Source organism: Cricetulus griseus, chromosome 6 (assembly GCF_003668045.3).
Source record: "Cricetulus griseus strain 17A/GY chromosome 6, alternate assembly CriGri-PICRH-1.0, whole genome shotgun sequence".
Classification (NCBI taxonomy): Eukaryota; Metazoa; Chordata; class Mammalia; order Rodentia; family Cricetidae; genus Cricetulus; species Cricetulus griseus.
The window spans coordinates 130,101,657-130,121,822 of record NC_048599.1 but is presented as its reverse complement, the minus strand read 5'-3'; the positions used below and the strand labels follow the sequence as shown (position 1 = coordinate 130,121,822).

General features: G+C 37.9%; 1 protein-coding gene across 1 annotated transcript in view; it reads left to right on the top strand.

Moving 5' to 3' along the window:
- Arhgap15 (Rho GTPase activating protein 15) overlaps positions 1–20,166 on the top strand; it is a 574,586-nt gene that overhangs the window by 94,543 nt on the left and 459,877 nt on the right. The window contains exon 6 of the mRNA XM_035447073.1: positions 5,063–5,152. Coding sequence (XP_035302964.1) covers positions 5,063–5,152 — 90 coding nt within the window. The remainder of the gene's footprint in view (positions 1–5,062; positions 5,153–20,166) is intronic.

The following is a 20,166-nucleotide window of genomic DNA, read 5'->3' as shown; positions in this document are numbered from 1 at the left end:
TCATAAATGATTTAAGTAGTTCAAATGCTGTGAAAACATGTTGTATTTTGAAAACTCCCATGGGTACAGAGAGCATGGCTGGCATGCAGAGAAAAGGAAAGCAAACAGAACTGAAAAGGACTGTCAATTGGGAAGTTGAGCTTATATAATAGGGGCAAACATGCCTCTACCATGGAAGAGCATTTCTTGGAAGATGGCAGCAGAACTGAATAGGGTAAGTTCTGATGGTAAAAGACTAGTAGTTTTCAGGTGGGTTATGTTGAACTTAACAGTTAAAACATTTTATAGTAACCAAAAAGGGAGCAAAACCCAGGCTATAGGCATAAAGAGGGGCGTGGGACATGAGCAATAGAAAACCATGAATTCAGGAACCTTGTGACTCTGGAAATAATGGAATCATAATAAAGGTGGATGAAAGTGAAGCTTTTGAGTTGATATTTTGAAACAGCATTCCTCCATTGTCTCTCATGACCGAAGCTGGAGAAGGTTAGATTCTGTCAGAGAGTGAGGAAACCAAAGAGCAAAGAAACAAAGAGGGCTTGAATTCTCTATATGGAGCCACGAGTTAGGGAAGATACACCTTGGGTAGATTTGATTCTTGCTCTGGGGTCAAGCGGGCCACAAGCTGAGTCATCAGTGTCCTCCATATTTCAGGAACTTCTGACTTACATGCAGGCCACTCTCATGCTAAGGAATGAGGCTTTAGAGACCTAGAGACAGATCACAGAGGCACAGCTAGAATTCTTTGGGTAGACAAAGAATTTCCAGATTTCTAGCCACATAGATAATAAGCAGAGGACCTGTGAGAAACAGAGTGGGTTATGGGGTGGTTGAAATGACTGTTGAATCAGGAACACAGGCTCACACATGGGGGAAGAGATGAAACCAAAAAGGTCTTAGAAGACTGAAAGCTATACCACGACTATTTCAAAAATACCAGAGTGACGGGAGCAGGAAGGAATTGTACAGAACTCAGCCAGGTCTATGGATAAGAAGTACAGTGAAGTCCTGGATTGGAGAAGAAATGGAAGAGTGAGAACATGAGGAGTATGGGACACCAAGAGGGCATGATCAGGAAAGGTGTGTTAGCATGAGCAAAGGAGTGACAGAAATTTGGATTGGGATAATCACAAACCAGATGTCACAGCCATGGAGTTTAGCTTGTGATGCAAAGGACATTTAGAGACAAGGATAGCTAAAGGATGTAAAGAATATAAAACCCTGAATTGCTCTTTATCCATTGAGGTCCTCTATTTCAACATCATAGGGTGAATATAGATAATTAGGTAGAGTCTTCAAGGCTCCTAATATGGAAATTTCTGTCTCTGTCTCTGTGCACCCCCTATGTGTGTGTGAGAGTGTGAGTGTGTGTGTGTGTTACTGGGGATTAAACTCAGTACCTTGTGTATGCTAATGATCCAGTGATCCATATGTTCAGCCCCACTATAAAATTCTTAATGGGCCAGGCATTGATGGGACACACCTTTAATCCCAGCACTCAGGAGGCAGAGGCAGGTGGATCTCTGTGAGTTCAAGGCCAGCCTAGTCTTCAAAGGGAATTCCAGGACAGTCTCCAAACCTACAGAAACCCTGTCTCAAAAAACCAAAAAAAAAAAAAAAAAAATCTTAAAGGAACAGTCAATACTTTTCTTGACTTTGGAGTTCCAGGATGGAGCATAGCTCACATATTGATACGAAGCTGCACAAGGAATGGTTTAGAATGATTTCATGAAATTCACAATAAGCTATTGTAATCACTTTCCCAAATCACAAATGACTGCATAGCTCCTAAAATTTTAGAAGTCTTAATTTATGTAAAACAAAATTTTAAGACAGTCAAGATTTCCTTCCAAAGCAGAGAAGTTAGTTGCATGTTGATATTGTTCTTCATTCAGAATTCAGTAAATATTCACTGAACAGCAAGTGTGTGCCAGGCACCATTCCATACATTGAGAAAAAAACAGTGAAGGAAAAAGAAAACAAGCCCCAAGTTGAGGAAGCTCAGTTCTAAGGGAGAAACACAGAGAGTCAGTATATAAAAAGAATGTGTTACTTTCAGGTGGAAGTGAAGTGAAGTATGAAATAGGGTAGATGTCTCCAGGGGTGCTGGCAAACAGCTGCTTTCCACAGAGTTCAAACACTGCTGGTGACAAGGGGCCTTTAGCAGGGAGCTGATGTAAAGGAGCCAACTATATGAAGATCTGGAGGCAATGTGGGTAGTATAAGCAAAATAATAAAGAGATGATGGATCTCCAACAAGATCAGTTTAGTAAAGGGGATAAAAACAAAATCAATGCCTATACTGCAGTCCAGAGAACAAGCCACAGCATTTTCCAAATTCTGATGGGTTTTAACATTTGTATCAGTCCAATGATAATTCCAGTTTCAAGGGCTACATAGTGGTTAAGAACAGACTTTGAGAGTTGTGGGTACATCTCTGTGGTAGGGCACTTGCCAATGTACAACAAACTTGCCAGGTTTGATCTGCACAAAGAAGATAGTGACTCTAGTTGAATTTAGATACTGACTGGGGGGCTGGAGAAATGCCTCAGCAGTTAAGTGCATTTGATGATTTTCCAAAGGACCAGAGTTCAATTCCCCCATAATGTGATTCAGAACCATCTATACTCTAGTTCTGGGGCAGCTGCTGGCCTCTTTTACCACAAGAATGCAAGTGGGGCATAGGCACATATGCAGGCAAAAAACTCAAACTCATAAAATAAAATGAAATAATTTAAAATAAAAATTTAATTCAGACCCATTTAAGCTGTTTGTCTTGGTAAACCTCCACAGCCAGAGTTATTCTGACATACCTTATAACCCATAACACAGGAGTAATAATAATAACTGCCTCACACTGTTGTAAGGATTAAGAGATAGTCTAGTCTTAGGGTGATGCTAGTTAAGGAAATGCTTTATACATGCAAAGTGCTTCTTACAGAATGTAATTCTACTGCCACCTCTCCCACCCCACTGCATTATATGGGGAAATAAAACCCTTTAGTTTTATTCCCTTAATGATTATTGTTGGTTCTGAGTAAAATAGATTTAACCAACTCTACAGGAAGCAACTTGTTGGTTTTTCTTCATGAGATCAACAGTAGTGACAGCCTGGGTATCGATGCTGAGTGAACCTGTGAAACTCACTGATTGCAATAGTTTTAAGGGGCATGGCTGATTTTTACAGGGTTTCCCACAGGGCTCCTACTGAATATAAATAAGTAAAAGCATACTGTGGACTGTTATCCAACCGAGGTGAATTTTTTCCTCAGAAAAATTATGATCTTGCATGTGCACACACATAGTCTCTCTCTCTCTCTCTCTCTCTGTGTGTGTGTGTGTGTGTGTGTGTGTCTCATACACACACAAACACACACGCACGCACACACACACACTTAAACACACACGCACGCATGCACGCACGCACGCACGCACGCACGCACGCACACACACTTACACACTTACTTTAGTTGCTTAAAGGCAAAAATCATTTTACCATAGGGGTAAGAAAACAAAGGAAATCTTCCTACTCCTAAGTTATATTTTTTTAAATGCAATAAAATTGGGCATAGTGGATATAAGGCAACAATTATGGACAGTAAATATCTTTCAACATGTTTATATTTCTAATTTTACATTTTAACCTAAAGTTCATGACATTGAAAGTTGCCTAAAACATTTCTATATTAACTGTTCAGGATGTTCTGTAGGGAAAACATGGGAAAATTATTGAATTTCTTAGTAAAGAAACCCATAGTTGCCTAAAGCACACAAAAACTGTTGCAAAGCATGTCTATACAGTGCCTCCTTGGAAAATAGTAATGTCCAAAAATAAGCTTTGTGTAATATTTGAAGTTGTAGGAATTTAAACTTATGTGCATATTATTCAGTATGAGTCAAAAGAAATTATTTTCTGGGCGTTGGTGGAGCACATCTTTAATCCCAGCACTCGGGAGGCAGAGGCAGGCAGATCTCTGTGAGTTCGAGGCCAGCCTGGTCTCCAGAGAGAGTGCCAGAACAGGCTCCAAAGCTACACAGAGAAACCCTGTCTTGAAAAAACAAAAACAAAAACAAAAACAAAAAAATTAGACAATTGTAGTTAACATTCATATTATCTGGCTATTAGGAATTTCTAGAATGAAATGACTTTCATTTATCATGCACTTTGCATAAAAGAAAGAAAATACTATGATCTATTTATTAAATAAATTTATTACATTAAATTTGCACATGTACTCCTGAAGTCTAAAACGTGGATCTTTCCTTCCCTCCCTCCCTCCCTCCCTCCCTCCCTCCCTCCCTCCCTCCCTCCCTCCCTCCCTCCCTCCCTCCCTCTTATCTCTCCTTCTTTCCTTCCTTCTTTCCTTTTTTGTTATTAAGACAGTGTTTCACTATGTAGACCAGACTGACCTTTGATTCACAGAGATCAACCTGCTTCTGCCTTGTGAGTGAGGGATTAAAGACATGTGCCACCATGTACAACTAAAATGTGACCTTAAAAAACGAACATTGGTGACAATGCTACTTTCTGAATTTGCTAACATACAAAATGCAAACATTTGAGGTGAGTTTGAGATTAAAGTGAATCCATGTGCTCTAATTAGAAGATGATGTAGCTAGGTTCTAAGTAACTTCACTGATGACACAAAACTAAAACTAGAACTTTTCCATTACATTATGATTTTTCTTTTACTTTCAGATCTAACAGGCATATGACTTAATTTGTTTCATTTCCACTGATGACTAACAATATTATACAGGGTGGAAAAGCAGATTCTCAAGCTTCTATTTCTTTAATATTATGTCAAATCATTGATATAAGTATTGATCCATTTATTACCTATAATTAGTGAAATGTGTTTAAAACTAATACTTCTAGTTTTAGAGTCTTAGAATTATAACCCCCCCTCCCAGTAAAAGTCCAGCAGATTAGCTTCCCCTGGGCAGCAACAAAGAGAGGCTTCATGCTTATGTATGCATAACCTCTAACAGTGAACTCCTTTCTCTGACATGTTTCTTTGGTGGTGTGTGATCTTTATTCTTATTTCATTTTTGTTTACAGAAAGCCAGGCACAAAGCAGAGATCGTGGATCTGTGTGGTGCACAAATAGAATGGGCCAAGGAAAAATCGAGCAGAAAGAGTGTCTTTCAGGTAGGAATGGCACATGTACTCAATTTATTCCTGTTTCCTCTAAACTGGAGCTCTCTTGGGTAATCAGAATAAGACTACCTTCCTGTGGTGTCTTCATGTGCATGAACTATTCATCTGAAGGTCATTATGAAAGGCTGACTCTGACTCCTCTTCCTTGTGGAGCCATGGGTTTATTTTGTGTTTTCCCATGATGACTGGTTACTATCTAAACAACAAAAAACATACACACTCCGTGTCGATTATTTACAACAGCATCATTTAATTTTGCTATGTGTTTGATAGCTGTTTAGGGTGCCAACCTCGAATGCTTTACTTAAATAGATGTGATGCAAACTTTCGAATATACACAAATTACAATTCACTAATTATAAGCTATTCTCATTCATTGCCACACCTGCCTTCCAGTCATTAACAACATTTACCAGTAGAAGTAAGGGGGAGCAGAGCATCCTGATGGTGACAGTAAGGACATATGAAAGAGAGGTGGGAGAGTAATCACAATGCATTATATACATGTGGGAATTATCAAAGCACAAATTTAATTAATAATAAATTTTAAATTGGATCCTTTTATATTGAATATTTTCACTATGAGAGGAAAACTTGTTATGATTGATTAATAGCCATAATCATAGTCCACTGAGTGTAAAATAAACCACAAAATCCTTGAATGACTGGAAACTAGAAACTTTGGAACTTCACACGTGATATTACCAAATCATTATTTGACATATTTTTCTTTAGCAGTATTTTAGATTATAAGTTTGATCTGTTTTTTCCATTTTAGGTGAAATACAAAATTTACATCTTCAATTTTGTTATATTCTAGAATTATTCCAAATAGGGGTGAAGGAAGCTGATTCATACTTCTTTACTAATAATAAATATTTTTTCTGCAGCAATTCTAATTTTGAAGTAAAAGGCAGTTATTATGTAACAAAATACATTGATGACATCAGTATAGGGATTTACAATTGCATAGGTGGGTGGCTTTTCCTGCTTCTACTCATATGAGAAGTAGTTCACTTCCAGTGTGTCCAGTATGGGCTACATCCTCCAGGAACCTATTCAGATATATTAAAATATTCAGATTTAAAAAGAAAAAAAACTATACATGTCCTAGAATAAATTATCTTTCTGTTTCTAGTTTTACTCTTCTTAAATATAGAGATGTTTTAAACCAAAAATTAAGTGAAAGGATAGATATAATTATCATCTGTCAACTAAAAATAAAATTTTAAAAAAGAAAGAGGAAGGAAGGAAGGAAGGAAGGAGGCAGGCAGGCAGGAAGGCACATGTAGAGAGCGGTGATCTCAAACCAAACGGCAGAGAATTTAGAGAATCAAGGTATAAATAATGAAATGAACTTTGTTTGAGACTGAGAAGGTAAGGATAAGTAAAAATATCCTCTCCTCTGATTTCTTTCTCTTGGTGTTATTCTAACATCACTAATAAAATGTAAAAGTCATAATTCTAGTCGCTTACAATCCAAGACCTGGGGTCATGACCCCTTGAAAAACCTCTATCTCTAAAAAATATTTACATTATGATTCATAATGGTAGCAAAATACAGCTACAAAGTAATAATGAAAATGATTTTATGGTTGGGGGCCACCATAACATGAAGAACTGTATTAAAAGGTCAGAGCATTAGGAAGGTTGAGAACTACAGATCAAGATAGGGGAAGTCCTTCTGTGTATGTTTGTTTTACTGGTTGATAAATAAAGCACTGTTGGCCAATAGGAAAGCAAGTTAGGCAGGACTAGGACAGTAGGAGGATTCTGGGAAATGTAGGAAAGGGAGAGGGTCGCCATGTGATCCCAGGAAGAGAGGACGCATAGGGCTAACATCCTCGAAAAAGAATAGTACTTATAAAAATATATAGATTAGTAGTTATGGTTGATAATTAAGACTGAGTTAGCAAATAAGAAATCCTAGTCAGTGGCCAGAAGCACTGTAACTAATATAAGACTCTGTCTTATTTGAGGGCCCTAAAGCAGCAGCAGAACCCAGACAGCTGGCGGAAAGAGTTATTGTTACAAAAGATGTGGTCAGATAAGCTTACCTGTATTGTGGGTCCCCAATTGATAAAGTTGTAAAAGGAGATTGTGCTCAATTTTAAGAACACAATGTTTGTACAATGGAACATTTCTTAAATTTTTGAGGGCAGTTTTTCTCCAGTTATCACTTACAAGGTTTCAACTAGAGCAAAAATAAGTCTGCTGTCAACTCTGTGTAATGCACAAATGATGATGTGTATTATCCTTAGCTTTTTGAAATATTGTTAACGTTCATTCATATATTATATATATATATATATATATATATATATATTTCTAAATGCAGGTTCTTCCAACGACATTGAAGTCTATTTCACCTTTTACAGATTTAGTCTTTGTCATCTGTTTTTGTTTGTAATATAATTGAACAATTCATGGGACCTTGAGCTTTCAATATTTAGACAGATGATTGACAGGTGGGTACATATGCAGATAGATAGCATGACAGATGAGTAGATAGGTAGATGATATATGGATGAAAGGTGAATAAATTCTTGATAGTATTATAGAGAGAATTAACAAGTTACAATGATATTGTGAATAAGAAAGTTAAATGAAAATTGTTATCATTTTTCTGTTCATTCATTTTGGAAAGGTCATCTGACTTGCCATGAGCTTAGGTAAAATTTATTAATATGCTCCCATAGAGTAGACCATAGACCAGATTAGTCAGCTGTTTGAGTAGAATAATATAACTTACTTTTATAGTTCTCTTAACGGAAAAAAAAAAAACAAAACAACAAAAAAAAAACATTGGGAAGAATTTTCTAGACAACTAAGTCCAGATGACATGCATCAATATTTGATTAGATACATTAGTGGGCTAATTCTCAACTGATCAGAATAAACATGATTATAGTTCAAAAACACAGTATTAAGGCATGGATGGTTGTCTGAGTGTGTGTAAGGGCCTCTTTACCTACTGAATAATGAAACATTTCTTCCTGACTGAAAAAGACCCTTCTAACTTTAGCTGAGGTACCACATCAAAAATAGTTTTAGGATTCCAAGTTTGAATTAGGCTGGATATTCAATCTCAGCCTATGAATTATAGATTACAGACAGCAAATTACTATTGAGATATTTAGTTCCACAAGAATCAAAGAAGAGCAAAATTAGAAATAATTTAAAATTTGAAATCTGTCTTTAAAAAGTTGATGGATTGGCAATTATATACCACATAATTACCATGTCTACAGAGAAGTCAAATTTGAAATGAATAGGAAAACAAACAAAAAATTGGGAGTGCCTGAGATATGTTGGAAGCACACATTTTTGATACAAAAATGGAATATTTTTCATTCACTGTTTGTACTTTTTAGACATCTGACTTGTTCATTTTCTGTATTTAACAAAATCCAAGTTTTATTTCCAGTCAAATTTCCATCAAACTCTTTGTGGATTCCATCTTCTTCTAATAGTACATGCAAATGTCAGAGTGACAAAATTATAACTTTAGTATGTAATAACCAAAATAAATCAAAATGATATTCACTTTCTGAGACCAGGAACCTCTGCCTATTTTGGAACCAGAATCTATGTGCTACTTTTGGCTGATAGGCATTGTTTAATAGCAAGTAATTTTAAAAAGTGCTGTTCTCTTTTATAATACATTATCTATGACATGTAATCACAGGTGTCCAAGAATGTAAGAATATATCTTTAAAGAAGATAATTAGGTATACATTGATATTGAATTACTTGATTTTAAGAAATTCAGTGAGCATTTACATACATACACACACACACACACACACACACACACACACACACACACACACACACAGCTTTGCACTTATGAAGGGGCCACACAAATTCTAAGCTTAATTAGTGAATGCTCATTGCTCTAACTTTTGTTTAATTCTGCAGAAAGGGTGAAATCATGGAACATCACAATTTTGATGTAGCTTGAGAAAGCATTTAGCCCATGAGTAATTTGGGATGAACTTTGGACAAGTTTTCTTGGTTAACTAAAAGCAATGTCAGGTCTTCATCAGGGAAAGTCTAGGCAAAAGATTTATGTGCAAATCACATGTTTTAAACATTTCTGCTAAGTGCTGGTTTGCTCTTTGGTGTTTAGCCTGAAATTTAAAGTACTAAGGATTAAAGGGATTACAACATAATCTTAAATAATCCCAAATGTCATTTACAGAGAGATAGTTGTAATAACTAAACAAAACTCCGCTAAAGGGTGGCAGTACTGTAAGACAGCATCCAAAGCATAAGAGGAGCTAGTATCTCCTCTTTCCTACCTGGCCACATTAGGCCTTTACACTGCCTTGCATCAGGAAATTTAACTGTTAACACGGTTGTGAAATTAGTTACAGAAACACAAAATTTGGGGAAACTTTAAAAAAATCTTGTTTCAAAGTTGAAGGGAAATGTTCATTTAGGGCCCTTTCCTTCCTTTGAGTTTGAGGCTACCTGAAAAATGTATTTGGAAGTCTAGGGTGGGGAATTGATGATATGCTGTCTCCCCCCCTTGGTTCTTTCTCAGTAGGAGCTAAGATAGTAACTAATTATTTAAGATATTGAATTATTTGTCTTCTGAAGACTTATTTTCCTCAGGCCTAATATGGATGAATAAGTCTTGGTGTTTTATAAACAACTTTTATAAAATTTTGCTGTTGAATTTATTGGCTTTCTATAGATTAGGCGTGTTAAGTTGTAAAATTCTACCAGTTAATAAATAATGAGTAGAACTGTGTCAATTGTCTCTGAAAAAATGGAGATGACTGTTACTTTATCTCCATCAGCAGTTTAGAATATAAATACTGTGTTCAGTTGTCTAGGATTTGACATTGTTTCTTTAATATAGAAACATATCAGCAGAGAGGGGCCCTGCTCCCTACAAGGAAAGTAAAGTTGGAGTAGGTTTAGCATTTAATGACTCAGGTTACTTTCCTGACTCAGGGTAAATTCCTCTGGCTATACCTTATATTAAATATATTCATGTAATATTTTACATGGATATGCATTACAAGTAAACATAATTTGATTGCTCATCCTGATCTGACATGTCTTAGCTTACCATATTTTAGTACTACTTAAGTTTATTAATGCGGAGATAATTTAATAACATCCTGGAAAACGATACTTTAAGCCAAAAGGAAAACTACTGGTATTTCCCTTTTATATATTTCTTGTGTCAAGAGGGGTAGTTTAGAATAAATCTGAGCTTTTACCAATTTTCTCTTTCATTTTGCAAGGTGTATAGTTAAGACTAAATGTAAAGGGGAGATTCTTCATATTTATAGATGCATTAGTTTGAAGTAAGACTGGTTACAGTTGGCAGAATTGCTCACAGTGTCTTAAAAGGCATAGAGTCAAAAAGAAACCAGGAGAAAGAGAAGCATTGATATCTAGCATAGCTTGGATTTCCTTCACGGCTTGCCCTCCACCATTTCATTTGCCTACTAAACACTCATCCATTCTTCATCGGCATAGTGGAGACACATTTGAATCTGGGGACCTGCATGTTTTCAGTTGAACTTCATAGAGACTGAGGGCAGGATTCCTTGTCCAACTTGCAGTATATCCCACAGAGAAAGGATGAGATAACAGGCCCTCCCCTACCAGCCTTCTGTCTTCGTTAAAAATGAGAAGGCCCTTTGGTGTGTTTTAAGGCAACTACCAAGGAGTAACTTTAATACAAATACAGATGCTCATCATTATTAATTTGATCACTAACCAAATCATCTCATAACATTAAGCTTGAAATTCCAATTGTGAATTTCAGCAGAATCTCAATGAGGGTGATGCATATAATAAAACGCAACTAACTTCAGAGCACTTCAACTTTTATGCACTGCCCTCAGTTGCTAAAGATTTAATAGGCCAAAAGAAAAATATTTTCATTTATTGTTCTCAGGGTATGTGTCATTCTGCCTTGTTTAGGTTTTAGTATCCAGTCTTTTTTTGAAAATGTCATTGCTACAATATCTAGTTGGTGTAAACCAGCTAATGAATGGAATACACAAGTTAACATGGTAACAGAAGCATATCCCTCAGGTATTTTCTAACAAGCTCTGAATTGCAACTTGCAGAGACAAGTTCAGTAACAATGTCCCCAAATAAAAGAGAGATAAGGGACACTTCCTGCTCCCCTTCTAAGGTGTCAAAGGAAACTTTTCTTTTGATTGGAAGGAAATAGCATTATTATTTTGTAAATGTTGGCTTCAGTGTGTCAGTGAGATTATGCAGCATAGACTTAATTTTAGAATTAGGGCTCTCTCTCTCTCTCTCTCTCTCTCTCTCTCTCTCACACACACACACACACACACACACACACACCTATATGACTGGCTGTAAAAATAAAAAAAGATCCTGAACACAAGAGAAAAATGAATGTACACATTAGCTTTGACTAGTAAAGGAAGAGTAGAAACGGAGATAGGTCTAAGTGCATCAATAAGCTAAGGACCACGCCCATCCCTTCAGACCAAATCACTGGGAAACCTTGGCTCTTTACTCATTTAATTTTGAGGAAAATAATAAAGGTCTATTGACCTAAATTCTTGGAATTAGGATACAAAAATCAAATATGTTGTTAGAGGAAACACTATCAGGTTTATCCTACCTGGCTGAGCCTGTCCAGCTCCAGAGTGTAAATCTGAGGCTCAGCATATTTTCCCTCTCACTGTTCACTCACTATCTAAAGTTACTAAAGGCCCATTGCTAGAGCACTGCGATTTTATCTGTTCACACTAGTGTCAGAACAGAATGAAACTGGATGGCAGTAGACATTACACCAACCGTATTGATAGATTTTTACAACCAAATTGGTCAAAGGAACTAAGATGTAATCTTTCCAAAAATGACATAAATTAGATCAACATTTGAACTGAAAGGAATGAACTTGTCATGTGCATTTTTCTCAGAATAGATGGATATGGCCTAATGGGCTAAAGCCACTGCTTTGTTCCCTATGACTTCTGAAGTAGTTGGGGTGTGGGGTGGAGATAAGAGCCTTTTATTTAGACAATTTGAATTTCCCTCTGATCTTAGACTGCCTGTAGCAAGCTGCCCTTCAGTCCTTGGGCTTGTGCTGGGACTCCCACCACTCGTGAAACTTCTTTATTTCTTCATGCTTTGGTAGAGCTTGTGTGCTGGTCTCCAGGCTTTCCATAGGTGTCTGTGGCTCACGGCAGTTTCCTGGTGGTATCCACAAGATGAGGCTTCCAGGTAGCCAGTAGTAAAAAACCTAGGTCTTCAGACTGTACAAAACTGTGTGAGAACATACATCGTGGGCCTTAGGAAAAGTTTGATGGATTGAAGTGAAATTACTAAGTACTAAAATTTTTCTACTTGTGAATTTTCATCTTGTATAAAGTACAGAAAATATGACTTTGATTCTGGCAAGACAACATTCCAACCAAGGGCTCTCTTTTGCATATCTGTTTCAGAATTCTTATTTCATATTTGTAAAACAAAGTAGCCATGTTTACTTCATGCTGAGTCTGGTTTTCTTTCCTTTTTAATAGCAAACAGATGTATTCCCCCCAAAAGAGAATAGTTTAATCCCAAAAGCTGGTATATAATATATGAAGCCAATAAATAATAACACAGTTTACAGCCTGTCTGTGAGGAAGACAGAGTAAAATAAAATCAAGTACCTTAGGAAAGCACAAAATCACCTTCCGATAAATAGCCAGTGCCATGCAGTTTTTAGAAAGACAAGGTAATGGGGCTGTATTTGAAGGCAAGAAACACACACACACACAGGCACATGCGCACGCAATGTTTATATGCCACTAGCCACAAGAAGGAGAAAAATCTGAGCAGTGGTAAGCAAAACTCTGAAACCTCAGAGCAATGTTTAAAGCAGTATAAGAAAATAACAAAGCAAGCATCATAAACAAAGGCTTGAAATAAACTCAAGAAAACAAACAGCCAGTTTATGATGCCAGCACTCACTCACTAGAGAGGCCTTATGTGGGATCTATGCAGAATCTTTCAATATATGAATGTACATTGTGCTAAAAATTTAGCAGAATGTTTTAAAAGCAAGGATATAATTTAGGCAAATACAGGTATGAATAGAATCAATTAGTTGAAAAAGGAGGCCATGAATTTAAAGGAGAGTGAGAAGGGGTGTGTGAGAGGGTTTGAAGGGGAGGAAAGGGGAAAGGAGAATTGTAATTAAATTATAATCTCAATTTTTCAAAAGGCAAGGATATAGAAAATAGGAAGATGGCTCCATGGGAAAGAGCACTTGCTGTTAAGATCAAGGACCTGAGTTCAAATCCCCTCCACCCTTGTAAAAGGCTATGGGTGACCCTGTGTGCCTGACTGCAGTACTGCAGGAGGTAGGAAGGAGGATTTCTAAGGCTTCCTGATTCAGAGTAGCTCTAGTTTCAGTGAGAGAGGACAGATGCCAGCTTCCAACACTGCCCCCCACCCCATCCTATGTGAAAATACACACAAGTCACATTGTCTCAGTCATTTTTTGTTATTTGTTTTGTCAGTTTGACACTAGCTAGGGTTATCTTGGAAGAAGATCCTCAGTTAAGAAAAGCCCTCCATCTGATAGCCTGTAGGCAAGTCTGTGGGGCATATTCTCGAATAATTATTAAATCAGGACCTCCCAGGTCACTGTAGGTGGTGCCACTCCTAGGCAGGTTGTTCTGTATGGTATAAGACAGACAGACTGAGCAAGCCAAGGAGTCAACCAGTCAGCAGGGTTCCCCTATGGCCTCTGCTTTAGCTCCTGCCTCCAGGTTCCTTCCTCTGCTTCCCCCTCTTGCTGAACTTTGATCTGTTAACCAATTAACCCTCTCCTGCCCAGTGGCTTTTGGCCATGGTCTCATGGTCTTTTTCACAGCAATAGAAAACAAAGCTAAGATACACATATACCATGTACACACACACACACACACACACACACACACACACACACACACACACACACACACGGACATAAAAGGCTGAAGCACAGTTAAGGCTTCTTGGAATCTGAATAGGGCAGGATATTGAAAAAGTGGTGGCTTAAGTGTAACAATGGAATGAAATGGCTTTGGGGGAGGAAGCTAACTAAGCTCAGCAACAATTTCCTGCTGTTGTTGTCTGGGGTTGGTGTTCTCACAGAGTATGTAAATGCATTTCTTCTTGGTAGAGACCCCCAGGCCTAGTCTCACCATTTTATGGAGCATTTTATATCCAGCATAGATGGAGGTTTTCAAACTCATTGTAGGGTGAATGGTCAAACTAAGCTGTTTACAGTGACAGACTTAACACATTGCAGAAGTGACAGGTGAGCTGCTGACACTGAACTTCCTTTAGTACTTGAGACAGACCTTGGAATTTCTGTTGTGTTTTACCTGCTGTTTGATAATGTTTCATTTTTAAGAGTCTCACACCCATGATCGAGTCAAAGACAGACCTCTGATGCCTGGTTCTACGATGGATTTGAACTCAGATCATGATGGGGATTATGAGTGCACTGTTTAGGTGTACAGGATGTGAGGATAAATGTGGTGGGAAGTATGCGGAACCTTTTTTCTTTGGTAGACACACTGGAACATACACAGTGCAGATGTTACTGCTCACCTGAAAGGAAGGAACAAGCCCCTAGCTGTCCTCAGCTCAGTAGCAAACGAAATTCAGCCGCATTTAATGTTTAATCAGCATAATAAATATTTGGAGGCCCATGTGCTAGAAAACAAATGTGTCCCACAAAATACAATTAATGGCATGAAAACGTGGCTGGCGTCATTGCAGACAAATTTGCCCTTTTACTGAAGTAAGGATTGTTCTATTATTAACACAGGAAATCTTAGATGGGCAGCACAGACTGCTGCATTATTCATAAAAGCATTGCTGCCATCTGGTGGCCGACTGGCAGCTCAGCACAGACTGCTAATTCCCTTTGACTGGGTCTTGTGTGAGGGATGCATGACAATGCTCTGGGTGGTGAAAAAGAAAGTGAACAGTTAGTCTTAGATGCCATTCACTTGATGACTGTCCTTGCTCTCCACACTGTGGTAGAATGAAAGAAGCAAGGAGCTAGTGCAATACTTACTCATTTTTGGCCTTAATGTGAATGTATATTTTACAAGGTTTATCTAAGGAAGTTCCTCTTGGCTGTTGTTGACTGACAAATTTTATTGACATTCAGTTCTGTTGGCAAATAAATATGTACTCAAATATTAGGAAGATTTATCGAATCTAAAGATATGTTATTTTGTGTAAATAAGAATATATGTGAGATGCTGTAATCCCTCATTTGGATCTAAGCATGAATTTTCTTAAGTTATCATTCACTGAGTCTGCTTTTGGAAATAATACAATTTATAATATCAAAAAGGAAAAATGAACAGCAATTCATAAAACTTGAGATTCTATCTCAGTCACGGAAGGGTTTTATAAAGAAATCTGATTAATTGTACATGACTCAGAAACCTAAAAAGTAATATATCTTTGAGGATTTAGAAATTTAATGACAAATATTCAGGTCACATTGCACTTTAAGAGGCTGATGATTCATGGTTCATTTTCATTCAGACAAGAAAACCTTTGTGTCCTGGACCATTCTAAAACTTTCTAGAATCGTAGACAGGCTCGTTGTATGTGGTAAAATATGAACCTGAGAATGGATATTTATGTAGATCAGAAGTCTTTGAAGAACATAAGATATAATGAGTTAAAATTGCCCCAGGAGGGAGGCTGGAGTTCCTTGAATTCTCAGAGAAGGTATTTAATAGTTAATGTTCACATTCCAGTGTGTGTTTCCCTGCCATTAAACTGCCTTATGACTTAGTAAAACTCACCAACAAAGAGGCACTGCACTACACTGAAAGAATTATAACATTGAATGAATGTTATTCTTTACCATAAAAGTTGTAAGCGACTATTTTTAAAGAAAGACATTTGGATTTTATTTTAAAATTCTTGGGACGGCTTTGATTCTATGTATATATGCATTTGCTATTACCTCTGTTACTAGCTACTTTTGATACTGAAAATATTTCCTTCTTCAATACATTTAATCTGGCTCATCAAAAACCATGTCCCATCTTCCCTGGAAGAAGGCTAAATTCCCTTACATCCTCCATTCCTCTTCTCCCCATAGTCTCCTCAGGAAGGCGATGCAAGCAACAGCACGACAGGCAATGTCTGGAAAGTAACAGCCATGTCAGTTATCTCTCTTTCATCTGTAAGTGTACATTTTAAAGTAGATCTTTCTCCAAGTAGGCTTGAGTACAGTTGCATAGTAGTTTGTAATAGCTCTGCAATTGACATAGTAAACCTATGGTCAGGGTACATAAGTGTTAGTGATAAATTGCTAATGGTTATCTCAACAGCATTGTTTTTTTGTCACCTTCTACAATTTAACATCACATTCCTATTTAGTCAGGAGGATTATTCAGAAACTGTAACAAATGATGTTACCTTAAGCATTTTATTATACAATTGCTCCATGTTACTGCATAGTGGAGTGTTTGGTAGTGTGTTGGTGGATGCCAAATTGTAATACTGACAGCCTTATCTTGTTACGATAAATCTTTCTGCCATAAGCCGCCGAGCCCCACCGCTATGTGTGCGTTTTATGCCAGCTGCCCACCCAAGTTAGGGCCCAAATTAATACATAAAGAGACTTGTATTAGGTACAATGCTGCTTGGCCAATGACTAGGATTCTCATTTGTTAGCTCAGTCTTAATTATCACAAATCTATATATTTTATAAGACTTATCTTATCGGATGCCATATTGGCGTCCCTCCTTTCCGGTGGCTCACATCCAGCAGAGGAGGAAAGGGAAAAGAGGGAACACTTCCTCTTTCTCCTTGCTCAACTGTGAGTCTCCTTGCTATGTCACTTCTGGCCTGGATCACCACTTCTCTATACATTTCCCAGAATCCTCTTTGACTCCTAGTCCTGTCTAACTTGCTGCCATTGGCCAAACGGTATTTTATTCAACAATCAATAAGATGAACATACACAGTACATTCCCCATCGTCACCTAGGTGAGAAACTCTCATTTTCTTTATTAAGAAGGTTTAAAACAATCTTTTAAAGCATATGTTGGTGTCATAAGAGCCTCTGGCTTAAGTTGGGTTCTCTCTATCAGGACGTTGGAGAAACTAGAAGTTGCTCTGCTCTTAATTTATTAATGGGCAGATCTCAGAAAACAGAGCCAGCAAGAGTGAAATAACAAGGAAAATGGCAGATACAAAGGACTTTTAAAGTCGATCACAGGGCAGCATGATGTTAACTAGAATTTTTCACCTAAAGTGCTTTAAAATGATTAAACAGTTTTTGTTTTTTCTTGGCTTATGGATGCCTCCTTCTGGGCTGGTGTCTTTAGCTCTTTCCAGCTTTCTGGCTATATGTGGTGACAAAAAGACTCTTCCAGGTATTCTCTTTATAGAACCTGTGGCTATCCACAACAGAAGGCAACAGATACATGATGCAGCTCGAGGCAAGATGCAAGCTGTCTGGAGAAGGTTGAAACAAGTAGGCAGCTATGCATGCCAGCTAGTGCAGGCACAGATGTGGTGAGATGTGAGGAAGGAGAACAGCAATGTATGATGCAGTCTTTCCTAGTTGTTGTAAAATGGTGTGAGAGAGAGACCTTGGCAGCTCGGAGCCAAGGGGCTCCACAGTGGTTGAGAGACAGACATGCCAGGCAGACAGGTCTCACATGGAGAGTTTTATTAGTAGGGATGGGGGTTAAGTAGAGAGGGGAGAGAAAGGGAGTGTAGAGTGCTCTCATGGGAGTTGAGAGAGAGAGAGAGAGAGAGAGAGAGAGAGAGAGAGAGAGAGAGAGAGAGAGAGAGAGAGAGAGAGAGAGAGGTCTGGGGAGAGGGGAAGAGAGAGGAGAAAAAGAAGAGAAAGAAGAGAGAGAGCAAAAGAAGGCCAGTTCCTCCTTTTAAAGGGAGGGGCCTACTGCATGTACACAGAGACCACACAGCATGCCAGGGTACTGCCTGCTTACTTGGTATGAGAACAGGGGTGAAGTACTCTGAGAGGCTTCCAAGGGGCAGGCCAGAGGTGACTGAATGCTAACACTAGTAACATTCAAATATCCATGTATCTCACATTGAATGCTATCCAGAGCCTTAGAGATGTAACTGGTCTCATGTCTACAGAAGAGCTAATAAAAAGTTTTAGTGAAAAATTTCACCCTTTTCCTGCAACCGTGTATGGGGCTGTATTTGGCATTCAGTGCATATTTCATTATCAGTGGTTCTGGATTTTCTTCAACCATTGTCATGTTCTCTTTTCCTGTTGTCACATATTTCATGTCCAAGGGTTGTGGGATCCTGTTTTCTTAACATTTCCTGGCTCCACCATTTGATGCAGTTGACAGCCCACTGCACTCACCAAGTATGGAAGCAACATGGGGCCACTCCCTGAATTACCTACATACTGGAACCATTCTTGCTGTCAGTATACAGAAGCAGTGGTACCCAATTGTTAGAAAGGCCAGCTCTCTCCATGAATAAATCAGCTATTTTAATGTATTATTAGTCTATATCTTCAGTGTGCATAGCTACCAGCCATTGGCCATGTTTTAAGTTAATTACCACATTACTGACACCTTTAGAAGCAAACCTCTCCCTATCCTAAGAACAATAATTTCCATTCCATCAAAGACCAGATTGGAAAACTTAGAAACATAAATATTACAGGTGTCTTCTATAGTGGCTATTCTTTTTTCTGTGTTGGTTCTTAGACAGACATGGTCTAGCTTTGGGGAATGTTGTGTCATATGTCACCATGATGACCAGTTTGAGTGTATGCACTTGGGCTGTGGTATGGCAGACTTTTTTCTCTAAGATGCCACCTTATTTCACATTTATTTTAAGACACCATGAAACCCATTATTTAGTAGACTTGACAATGTCAAACATTTAGGAAGAATATAAAGCCATATAGTCTGTTGAAAATCTATGATCAGGTACTTGCTATTTATTTTGACTTGGTGATGAGCCAAAACTTACAACTTTTAATTTCTGAGGTTTCTTTGTTTCCAAAGACAAAGTCTTCCTCCATCATCTCATAAGCTTTAAAAGTATGTGTGTGTGAAACTTTTAGTGTAACCTACCACAAAAGTTACAGTGATAGCATACTCCAGATTTTCTTTGAACTTTTTGAATCTTGTGTCCTCAGAGTCAAAGTACAAATACCACAGCCTGGACATTGGTTTGTGATGGGAATAGCCACTCTGCTCTGTCAGTGGCTTCCAGGAATACTGTTATTGCCCAATATACATCTAAGCCAGTTACAGCCATGTAACTGTATGGAAATATCTGAGTAAGAGTGAGATTGGTAACTTTAATGGAATAAGTAGTTGTTTTAAGCCTCTAAACTTTGGACTCATTCATCACAGACTTAATAGCTGGCTGATCCAAATCATGCATCTACAAATATAATCCAAACGTTTAATTTTATGAGAAGCAATAGTGGTTCTGAAAATATGACTTAACCCTTTAAAGAGGTCATGGGACAACAATTCATTGTGCCAGCTTTAATAACTAATAGCCCAGTTCCATCCTACATGGTTGTAGAGAAAAGGCAGGTAGTAGACTTCATCTGGCCATGTTGCTTTCCTATTACTCAGTATGTTTATAGAAATAACTGCCTAACAAAGTTAACTTCCAGGAAGGATGCCAGGTTACAAGGAATCATACCCAAGTCTCAGAATCACATTGGGCTTTCACCCAAAATGTTTGCAACATTAGGTGGAAGCAACATAACCAGGCTTGGAAAATTCTAAGGGGAAAAAAAAAACCGACAGAGAATGCTCAGGGAACAGTGTGTTCAGAGGCTTCAAGATGGTATCTTTCTTGGCCTCTTGAAAATAAGAGAAAAGTGTATATCTTGCTATTTTTTAAAACAACGTGGACCAACAGAATCTAGGGTTGTCACAGATCATTGTTAAGCCAACAACTTAAGAGGTTCTAACACACAAACTGGGCTGTAAGACTAAGAGAAGATAGAAATACAGTT